This window comes from Erpetoichthys calabaricus, chromosome 8, assembly GCF_900747795.2.
Source record: "Erpetoichthys calabaricus chromosome 8, fErpCal1.3, whole genome shotgun sequence".
Taxonomy (NCBI): Eukaryota; Metazoa; Chordata; class Cladistia; order Polypteriformes; family Polypteridae; genus Erpetoichthys; species Erpetoichthys calabaricus.
In genome coordinates this window covers 150,635,090-150,647,331 of record NC_041401.2, presented here as the reverse complement: position 1 = coordinate 150,647,331, position 12,242 = coordinate 150,635,090, and the positions used below count along the sequence as shown (strand labels likewise).

At 37.0% G+C, this 12,242-nt stretch overlaps 1 protein-coding gene across 1 annotated transcript in view; it reads right to left on the bottom strand.

The window, feature by feature from the left end:
- Positions 1 to 12,242, bottom strand: part of ankzf1 (ankyrin repeat and zinc finger peptidyl tRNA hydrolase 1) — a 65,160-nt gene that overhangs the window by 27,384 nt on the left and 25,534 nt on the right. Inside the window, exon 4 of the mRNA XM_028807599.2 lies at positions 3,791 to 3,893. Coding sequence (XP_028663432.1) covers positions 3,791 to 3,893 — 103 coding nt within the window. The remainder of the gene's footprint in view (positions 1 to 3,790; positions 3,894 to 12,242) is intronic.

Genomic DNA, 12,242 nt, shown 5'->3' with positions numbered 1-12,242 from the left:
ATTGAAGATTTATCAGAAGAAATCACAATTTTGGTGGCCTCTTTAGACTATGATATTGATGGAACTATTTATTCTTACATTTCATGACACGTTGATTTATTTGGGCATTTATTTAATTTTGTCTTAAATAGTCCTCCATAGCAAAAAGCCAAATTTACGTTGGAGATAAATAAAGTTCTATTTATTTATCTTAGATTACATCTGTTCAATGACATCAAACAAGGATATAATTACATACAGTAATTCAAGATTACAGTACATACACATTACAGTTATACCTTAAGGCAGGTAAATGATTACTTGAAAAAACATTCAATTCTTGATAAGCTTCAGTCAGGTTTTAGAACAAATCACAGTACAGAAAGTGCACTGGTTAAAGTAGTAAACAACTTGCAGGTTAATGCACACAGAGGCCGTATATCTGTTTTTGTTCTCTTAGACGTGAATGAAGCATTTGACATACCACATCATTGATCATAGTATTCTTATAAATCGCCTTGGTCAAAGAGTGGGCCTCTCTGGCAACGCCTTACTTAACAGGTAGAAAATTCTTTCTTAGCTGTGGTGATTATACTTCGGAAGCCAATGATATTACCACAAGGATCTATTCTGGGTCCACTACCCTTTTCAATCTATATCCTTCATTAGGTCAAATTATACTAAAGCACAAGGTAAGCTACAATAGCTATGCAGATGACACACAGGTGTATTTATCGATAGCGCCTCATGACCCTGTTGCTCTTGGCTCACTGATCCTGTGTTTTACTTGTATTTCTGAATTGACGAGCAGTAACTTTCTCAAACTAAATTAGGAGAAAACAGAAATCTAAGTTATTAGCAAAAATGGATATAGTGAGGGTATTAGAAATAAACTTGATCCCTTAGGCTTAAAATTCAAGTTGGAGGTAAAGAATTCAGGGGTAACTATTGACACTGACCTAAATTTTAAATCACATATTAATTAGTTTACTAGGACTGCAGTTTTAACATAAGGAATATAGCTAAAGTTAGACCTCATAACTTTATAAGACGTTGAAAAATTACTACCTAAGAAAGACATAATTCGGTTACAGTTAGTGTAGAATGCAGAATCAAGAATCTTAACAAGAAAATCTCAGCACATTGCCCCAGTTTTAGCGTTAATATACTGGTTACCTGTGTCATTTAGAATTGACTTTAAAATTCTACTATCAGTTTACAAAGCCTTAAATAATCTTGCCCCCATCCTATATTTTGGAATGTCCGTCCCCTTACACTTCAAGTCGTAACCTCAGATCTTCAAATGATGGTCTGCTGATAATTCCAAGAGCTAACCAGAAAAGAAGTGGTGAGGCATTCTTTTGCTGTTATACACCTAAAATTTGGAATATTTAACCAATAGAAGTTCACCTGGCTAATACTGTAGAACAATTTAAAAAACTGCTAAAAACCCATTATTTTGAAAAGGATTTTTCGTAGCTACATTTTAGTTGTATCCCTATTAGTCTATATGAACATTGAATTATCATTTTCCTCCGGGTTCTGCAATTCCGTAATAATCTATACCACCCTCTGCTATCTTTTCCAGGTCTTATGTGGTGGTGATCTACGCCACCACCACGACCTGATCAAGGTACCAAGCTGCCCCCTGCATTTAAGGATTGAATGGTGGGTGTCCCAGATATCCACATTACCATCATCATGAAATTCTTCTATGTGAAGCCTGAAAACCATGAGGACTGGTTTAGAACCCCCTGCAGATTTTTTTTCCAGCCTAACTGGAGGTTTTTTGTTTTTTTTCTGTCCTCCTGGCCATTCAACCTTGTCTGTTGCCTAATCTTGTTTATATTTTATATTAACTTCCTTTTTATTTCATCTTATAAAGTACTTTGCACTACATTGCTTGTATGAAGATGTACTATATAAATAAATGTTGTTGTTGAACAGGAATGTTTTCTCATTTAAAGGTACCATACAGTGTAAAATCATATTGTGAAAAGTCCCTAGATAACACCTTACACTGCTTCTAAAGTATAGGACAATTATGGATGAGTTAATGTGGACATCAGCAGAATTTAAGAGTTTTTAAAGTTTTTTGGGGGGTGGAGTGTGGTGTAGAAAAAAAGAAAGGAAGATTGTTCTTTATGGTTTGGCAACACTGCATAGACTGGTTTTGGCAACACATTTCTCAGAAAAGGTTCCAGATTAAAATAAATGGGGAAAAGTCTCTTTTGCAAATGCAGCATATCTAAACATAGTTCAACATGAGACAAAAGGTTGTACTCCAGCGAGACAATGAAATTGTTACCACAAAGTGAAATAAAGATAAGCAGCAGTTGCTTCCTTTGATTACATGCCACTTTTATCAATGCTCTTGTTTAAACTTTGAGAGTGCTGATGAAATCCCCTGGAGCAATGCACAGGATATTGGGAATTGAAGTCTCTACATTGGCATTTGCCACAGAGTTGCAGATAAGATGGAGGAAGGGGGAGATAATATATTAAATATACTTTGTCACACAAATGCACATGGGAGGCATTTAAAGTGCTCAAAAGAAGGTAATTCTCGGTCAGACCAGGGGGTGGCAGAGTGCACTAATTCTTTCTCTTGGTCTGCGGGAAATTCTGCCTGACTCCCATGATGTCACTTCTGGTTCCATCCCAGAGGACATCACCTCTGGTTTTGCCCAGAAGACTTCACTTCCAGATCAGCAGAAGAGCCCACCTCCTAATGATGTCATTTCCACATCCTAGGAAGTTTCAGCCTGATGACCTCATTTCCAGTTCCGGTCCCAGGATCTTTCCTCTTCCTGTTTTTCAACTATATATCTGCCATGTTTACTGACCTGTTCAGTTCTGTTTTGGACTCTTGTCTGTAAAGACCATTTTTCTCATCTTTTGCATTTGCAGCCACTTCCAATTATACAGGAGGCTGCCCCAAACCTTTTTGTTGTGTCAAGGCTGGTTTATTTACCACAACTTCTTACTGGGTTAGTTGCGCAATTTGACTACACTCACAGCAACAGTGCCTGACAAGCACTATAGCTTTATAGCACGTGCTAAAGGCATCTTCTTTGAGCGTCACCGAACTTTCCTCTTTTCACTTTGTTTCTTCAGGTGGCCTTCATTTGCATAAACTGGCATGCCCCATTTGTTAATGTGATCACTGTCAGCGTTGTGGTGAAAAGGGGAAAGGGTGCATTAGAATGTCCCACTTGCTGCAGCATTATTAATAAACAATATCAACAAATACAAATAACGTGTTACCCAATTTTCTTTCTTCTACAATGTCATCTAATTTTAATCAAAATAGTCAAAACATTTTTGAGATTTTGGGTATTTCATTCTTCTATTGTTCAGGTTGGGGTGGGGGAATAAAAATTTCATTTCTCAGTATATATACAGAGAGAGAGAGAGAGATAACAATCCTTACATCATTAAATTAGTAAATAATCAACAAGATATATATGATGATTTTCTGTTTGTATGTTACATTTTCAGACCTGGCAGGTTCAAACCATTTGTCAAATAATCAGTACACCACAAGGTTCTTCCTCTAAATATTGGTACCTTATTGTTGTGTTTTTAGTGTTTTTACATGATGTACCCTGCACTGGACTAGCACCCAATAGTGCTGGGAAAGCCTTTTTCTTTTAGTACAGTCTTATTATGAGTTTACAATCTCAAAATTCTACTAGAAACCTTAAGCTTTATATACCTCTAAAATTCTTATGTTTTTAATGCATTACCACTTTCTTTTCCTACCATATCATTTATTCTGTTTATTAACATTCTCATCAGTATTTTGTACCTGCATTTGGCTTTCTCTTAAACTCCTCAGCAGATATTGATGGCCTTCCTTCAAGCCGCTGCCTCAGGTTTTTTCGGTGCCAGTCAGTCTTGTAGTGTTCAACCTAGAAACACAGGACACAACCCCTAAAATAAACTATTTGTGCACTTATATGAATAAGCTGAACTAAAAAATTTGATCAGACTTTTCACACTTTGATAATTCAGTATAAGCAGGCAGTACAAGTCTTTCACATTTGCTGAACAAAATATCACTGATAATCAAGGAAAGAATGTGTACATTATTGCACCATGTTACACTCTCCCAAATACATTTTTTCAAGGAGAGTTTAAAGTTTTGACTGCTCACCACTACAACATGCTAAGTGGGGAAAGATTTTTAAGCGGTTACCAGACAAGGTGGCAACTACCATCAACTGTTTACAGTAAAGTTTTGCAACATTTCTGTTAAAGAAACTACATGCCTTTCCCTGAAATTACCTATATGAACCTTTTGAGGTTCTTTATTCCTTCAATCATAAAACTAGTACAAAAAAAGAAAAAAAGAGTCAGAACAACCTCAAACCCTAGAGGACATCTCACTCCCAGAGAGAAAATTGAGGAATACAATATGGTGTGCTTGAAATATAGCCTTTTTCTTCTTGAAGAAGCAAGTTACTTCAACTGAACAAAATAAATAAAACAGGCTTGGAAGGTTTTTTTGCAAATTACACTGCCCTTCTGTAATAAACAAATAGCTTGAAAAAATAGATCAATAATATGGCTCTAAGCTCATCTTCTACTAGCAAAGGTTATGATACTTTCAAAATGATTAAAGCTACAATATCAATATAACCAATACTACTTACTTTTTACAAAAATAACTAGATGTTAGGAAGTCCCTCTTGCACTCATTTAGCAAATGTGTGCAGTTTTGGTTCTTTGGGGTGTGAGGTTGAGATAATATACTGCATTTTATTATGCATCTACAAAATTATTGTTATATTATTATATAAGTTGCTATATTTATGTAATCTAGTGTTGCAAGATTAAAAATATTCAGGTTTACGGGTCCTAGAAATATTGCATCTTTTTTGGAAGGTATTTTTGTTTACCTTCAAATCAATCCAAAAATTCATATCATATAGTCTGTAATATGTTTTATAAAATGAATTGCTAACAAGTTTTGACAACAAGATCAGTTGCAGTCATTTACACATTATGTTTAATCATGATAATGATTATCATCCTGTCTGCATTATCTGAATTATGTAAACAAATAGGACACTTTGAAACACATATACTGATAATGTGTTTACTAGAAGGACAGAGCATTTTAGTGGTAGACCAGAACGCCCCTAAACTGCTTTGAAAGTTATTTACTGTTATTTTCAATTACATTATTCACACCTAAGTGTTTTAGCAGGAAGTGGTTCAATAAATTCCTACATGCAGCAGTTTACGAGTGTTTTTTCAGCCAAATGCTTATAAAATTGAAATAAATAGTAATGCTCATAAAACACTATCAAAAAAAAGGAAAAAAAAAAAAAAAGCAAGGGCTATTTTTCGAGGAAGTCATTGCCTCTTTCTGGATGAGACAGGAGTGAACTGTGAAGCAACTTAATAAAACTAAAAAAAAAAGCCCAGTGTTATACACACGTGTGCTTCGACCACCTAGTGAGTAGTGATAGCTAAATATGCACTTAACTTGCAATCAAGTGACAAGAACTGAACAAAAGTTACAGATATACATTTAGTTTTAATCAAGTTTAAGTTTAATAGAGGATCGTGTGACACTTGGTGGAGTGTGCCCGCATTCTAGACAAGCTCCATGAGCTAACCCTGCAATTACTCTCTTTTTTCTACGAATTAACCAAAAAAATTTCTATCAAAGTGTCTAGATATCTTTCTTGTTTGTTGTCAGTCAGTAGGGATCATTCAGGATGAAAGAATCACAATGGTTCTCCACATTCAAGTCCAATGAAGAAAGACCAGAGGACTTCTGTGGAGGCTGGCATGGCAGCAGTCAATGTTGTGGCAGTTTCGATTGTTGACCAATTCAAGGCTTTTGTCTTGGAACAAAACGCCATTCTATGCATGACCTTAAGCGTGACAATACAAGGAGTTTTCACAGATCTTCATGAGGACATTGTTGATATCAAAAATGAAAAACAAGAACTCTCATCCATCTTTATGAAGGTTTGTACTCAAGATGAGCAGCATGACACCACAATTTGCTCCCTCCGTACAGAAACCCAAGCTCTCCGGGAGAAACTCTCTGAACAAGAAGACAGAGCTAAAAGAAACAATGCCAAGAAGTAGTGCTGGGCAGTATAACCAAAATTCTGTATCACAGTATTTTTCAAAATTATACCGGTTTCACAGTATTCAACTGTATTTTTCTCCCATGCATGAGTGGATGTTAACCACATTTTCCACTGCAATTATTGCAGTAGACTGGCTAAGAATAACCTATTCCACTGTCATGAGAATTGTACATTGTACAAAAAAACATTTTAATGTGCACACGAGTATTAATAGTTTTCAAGGGGATGGCACTAATGAAGAGAATGAATCGCATTGCATGACAGTTGCAGTCAAAACATAGAACCTTTTTATTGAACAAATTTTGCAAACAACTTAAACTATAATTTTGACAACATATTTTCAACCATCCAAAGAGGCATTTAGACTTAGTAAAATATCCAGAGGTGCTTGTCAAAAGTTGTATTGCACTGAACATGTCTTAGAAAAGGAATAAATAGTAAATATTTTTTGTAAACCAACTACACTTTCTGTTAATGTTAACAATCTCTGTCCACTGACACATTAAAGTGACTTTTTAAACAACTTTACCAGCATTAAACTGCACAATATTTAAACTAATAAATAATAATAAAATAAATAATAGTGCAATAATTTTCCAACTGAACCATCATTAAGACAAGTTGCATTAATATGGACTTTGCTTCAAGCTAAGCTATATACGTAAATAATAAAACTGCAACTTTCATTTATAATGCTATTACACAGTACCCAGGTACATTACACAGTATTCAAGTATTGAAAAAAATAAATAAAATAAGTGCAACTTGGCTTAAAGTATTATCCAGTAGTATAAAAACAGTATTCACACATTTGAACATAATGAACAAGGCACTTATATAAATCTTAGCCATTACAAATTCTGGGAAAGGAAAACCAGTTTTTCCTTTTTTAGTTTTCAGTTTTACCTGAGGACGTGGAGGGTGCCAATCTTAGTTCAATACATTCATGGTACTCCAAAGCATGTTTATGGCTAAGATGGTGCAGCAAATTGCTCGTGTTGCCGCCTCCGCCGACAACTTTAGCTCAACAGTGTTTGCAGTAAATAGTTGTTTGGTCTTCATCCAACCTTTTGAAAACAAAGTATCTCCAGACAACAGACACAACTCCTTTTTTCGGCAAAAGTTCTGTGTCATTATGTTCAACTTTATTGTCTGCTACAGCTTCAGTTTTGGAATGTTCTCTGTCCATTTTCACTGTTCAATACATCCACTAACAAATTTACTTCATTGCATGTGTGTTTAGCGGTGTAGCAGTGAAAAAGTTCTCCCCCTTAAACAGTTTCCTGTGGTGCAACATTTCGAATGTTGTTTAGGCTATTTAAACTGGTGTTGCGGTATAAGAAAAATCCATATCATAACAAAAATAAAAAACAGTTTTTGGTATGAACCGGTATACTGTACCTCCTAGCACTACTGGAGAATGGGAATGTGGTTGATTTCCTGGAAAAACAATGGCCTGTATGGTTCCTGTCTATCCCAAATTTCAGGCCTGAAATGATGCATGCGCATAAGATATATTCATGAGACAGTGACACTGCTGACTGCAAAACATAGCGGTGTACATAGATGCAGTGGCCTCTCTAGGTCTGGAAAAAAGAGCATGTTGTCGTTATTGTCGTGTTCATCCTGAGTGTTCTGAGCATCTCATGTTAAGGTATGATCGAGAGACGCTGCTGACCATAAATTGCAATCTTGAAAAGAATGTGTAAGATTACAAACCTCTCATTATGAAAAAGGAGCTACACAGCCTCGGACTGCTGCAGAGATGTCCAGAGTTGTCTGATAGATCTGACTGGGGTTGGACATGCAGAAAGCAGTGCATGCGGAAATGAAAGCTGGTGTTCGTTCAAGGCTAACAGCTAATCCGAAAAGACTGACCATCCCATTGCTTTTACTTGCTAACATTCGCTCCTTTCTCCTAGGATGTGAAGTGAAAGTGGAAGATGGCCGATTGTTAGCTGCAGCGTGTCGATGAGGAACTCCAGACCCTTGAGATTCAGATTCAGAAACTCCTTGCCAGACAGACACACCTCATAGATCTGAAAGTTCGCCTGTGCAAAGAGACGCCTTCAGCAACTGAGGTCCCCGGAACTTGTCTCGACACAGCAATATGAACCTCACGTTGTGTCACTCGTTCACTCTCTCTCTGAGCCAAGTCAGCTTTAACACCCACTCCTTCTCAAAGCGATGACAATGATGGGATCTGGCTTTTCAAGAATTGCAGGTGGAGGCTCAAGGCTATATCACCTCTGTTGGCTCAGGAAAGCATTGATGTCCACCCTCTCTGGCCCTCTCTACTCCCCCAATGTGCAGGCAGACTTTGGTGATATTGTTATTATTGGGAATTCAATTGTACGTAACTTAAATATTTTATGCCCTAAACAGAAATCTATTGTTTCCTGTTTTTTGCTGCATGAGTTTGAGACATTATAAAAACAGCACCAACAGTAACCTCGAATAGCAGGAGGACAGGGCTATGGGAACCATCTTCCTCCATGCAGGAGTAAATGACGTGCAGTATGAAAAATCGGAATTCCTAAAGACAGACTTAGCAGCTTTAATCCAAACCACAAAAGAGAGGACACTGTCTGCTAGAATCATCATTTCAGATCCTCTGCAGTTAGTTAGAAGGTCAAATTAAGCCTTCAGTCGACTGTTGTCCATGAACAAAACTGGTTGAGAGGCTTCTGAAGGAGACAAAACTTCAGGTTTGTGGGCAACTGGGACCTTTCCTAGGAAAGGCTGAGTTTCTTCAGACATGAGGGGCTGCATCCTAACAGATTCATCACCAGGGTCATCTAATACAACATTTCGAAGGTAATCTGTCTTCCTTGACTATGTAATTTTAGTCCTAATGTTTTCTATAATGCCATGTTAGGATGTGGTAATTCTGTAGTGTTTAGGTGTGCACTCTTTTACCACTATAATAACCAACTATAGTTTAACTAAAAAACCCAGACAAATAGATATAAATGCGTTTAATTTAATTACCACTTCACCCATAGACGTGCACTATATTAGAACTATAACAACAGATTATAGATTAAATAAAAAATCCACACAAACCAGCATTAACACAAATAACTTAATTACCATTTCAAGCTACGTAACACCCTGATTCAGTTTTGCTCTTCTGAGACCTTAAATATGGCTTTACCAAATATTACAGCGTTAACCAGAAATACTTATTACATTAACAATCTTATCAGTAATAGGAAAATCGACTTTCTTTCACTAAGTGAATCGTGGCTCAACTCAATTGGTGCAACAGTCTTAATTGAAGCAGCACCTCCAAATTACAGTTTTGTTCATTCAGTTCACAAAGGCAAAAAAGGCATCAGTTTAGTGAGTGTTTACTAAAGCCGATTAAACTGTAAAAATGCTGTTCTTGGGAGCTTCATGTCTTTAGAGTATCTTGCTGTGGTTATTCAAGGAGTGTTCTAGTCTCTTGTATAAATTGTTTATAGACCTCCTAAATATAATGCGTCTTTTACTGAGGAATTCTCAGACTTAGTATCTATAATAATAATAACTACGACAGATTCCAAATTGCAGGTGTTTTCAGTTGACATGTAGAATGCCAGTGAAACCCGACAGGCTAGAGAATTCCTGAACTTACTGCTCTCTCCTGATCTTAGCCAGCATATACATAAGGGAGGGCACATGCAAGATTTAGTCATTTCAAAAAGATTAAAAGTGGACATGAGGCAGGTCATGGATATTGGTATGTTGGATCACTTTTGCATATTATTTAACATAAAAATACTGATAACTACAACTAATGAGAAGTGTATCATTATTAAAAAACATTATTTTTATACATATGCAGCTTCATGAGCTTAACATTACATAAATCAGAGCCAAATTAAATGACCTCCTTATGAGGCGGGCAGAATTTAAAGTTCACTGCATGCACCCTTGTTTCTATCTAACTGGTGCTAAGCCAAGCAAGCTGTTAGCATTTAGATTATGCAGATGTGACTCATTAGCCTCTATTTCCCAAGTAAAGGTAAAATCTGGTATTATCACTCACCACCCCTCAGAAATTAATAACGCTTTCCTTGACTTTTACTCTGAACTCTTCACTTACAGTGAACCCCTATCGTCAGATGCAATGGATGTTTTTTTTCAAACCTAGTGATTTGCCTAAACTCTCACAAACCGATGACACCCGTTTAGAGGCCCCAGTCTCAAATGAAGAAATCAAAACCGCCTTAAATTCATTTGCAAAAAACAAACACCCTGGTCTAAATGGTATAAAGCCAGAAGTACAGTATATTCCATATTTATGCCACAAGTATCAAGCTCGCTGTTTCAAATAATCAATGCTTCTCTCTCCTCATCTAATTTACACTCTTAATATAAATTTCTCTATTATATCCATTCTCCTCAAGCAGTGCAAAGATTTCACACTGCTCCAGTTACTATCCGCTATCACTTATGAACTCAGACTCTAGAGTCTAAGCTATTAGCAAAAGTTTTGGTTCTCTCTCTCACACATCTCGTTACTAGCTGACTGCAGGTATTGGCTTTTGCACAGTTTAGGCACGGCTCCTTCACTCTCACCCCTGGCACTGCACTTTTCACTTGACATAGACAGGTTGGATTGGAAGTTTGTGTACAGAGTTATAAGTGAAATGGGCTTTAATACATTATTTATCAACATGATTAAATAGCTGTATGGTTGTCCTACGGCTTCTCTTTTATCAAACTCAGATTTGTCATGCTCCTTTCCTATGTTTGCAGTGCTAAGCAGGGCTGTCCATTATCTCCACTGCTTTTTGTTATCTATCTTGAGCCTCTAGCCATCACCCTGCGTGCATTCGATGCTTTTATGCCTATTCTGGCTCGTAGCACAGTCCACAAGGTATCTTTATATGCTGACAACAATCTTTTGTTTCTAGGAAATGCTCCTTCTGACTCCTCACATATTAACTTTATTTTGTACATACAAATCCTTATCAGGCTATAAAATCAACTAGCGCAAATGTGCCCTGCTTCCTATAAATCACCCCTGTCAATCTCTTCCTTTTTTCTTCAATCATTCCAGATAAGTCTTTCAAATATTTAGGAATCACCATTACTGATGTTATATGGTCAAACTTCCACACCATGTTTAATGAAGTAACACAGTCAATGCACTCTTGGAATAACCTCTCTCTCTCTCTCTCCTTTCAGACTCATTTGGCAATCATAAAAATGAATATTGTTCCTCGTTTAAATTTTGTCAGCTCAATGGTCCCTCTTCCCCCACCTTCCTCCTTTTGGTTTCAGGTCAGATCAGCCATCAGCTCTTTTTTTGGAACGGTAAAAGAACTGCTATCAAACACTCCATTTTGATTCAAGCCAGGCAGAGGTATCACCCTTCCAGATTTTGAACTGCACAATTGGTAATATCTTCTTTGCCTGTTATCCCTATGATTGAATCCACCATTTTCACCTCTGTCCTGGCTACTTATTGAAACAAACATTGTTTCCCCCCACTCTCTGCAACAGCTACCATTCATTAGGCCCAAACCAAAAAAGGGAGTAGGTGAAATAAAATCTTCTTATAAATTATGTTCTGAGTGTTTAACACAAAGTAGAAAAGCAACTTGGCTCCACATCGCACTGGCACTCCCTCACACCATTGTTTCAAAATAGCTCTCTCAACATTGGCGGGCAACCCATCTTTTATCCACTTTGGGCTTCACATGGTATCAGCACATATGGCAACTTGTTTGGTGGAACTGGGCTTGCCACAAATATTCTACTCCTCCTTCCTCCTTTTATTTCTATTTACTGGTTAAATCTGTTCTTAGGATGTGCAGAGTAAGTTTTCTGCCCCTATTCCCAACCATCCATTATTTAACTACTTTTTTTTAACCTTGTCCCACTAAAAGCATTTCCTCTTTGTACGCCCACCTTTGTGGTAACTGCACCTATCTCAAGCACTCAAAAATGGATCAACATCATTGTGTTGAAACACAATTTTAAAAAACATTACACATTCCTCTAGGAATTCTAACCATCAACACATCCAATATAAAATTGTCCAGAGTTTATTATTGCTCTAGAAAGCGTTTCCCAATGGGCTTAGCTCCTGATCCGCTCTGCCATCAGCGTACCCTTAGTGTACAGGGCACCTTTCTCAACGCGTTATGGGAC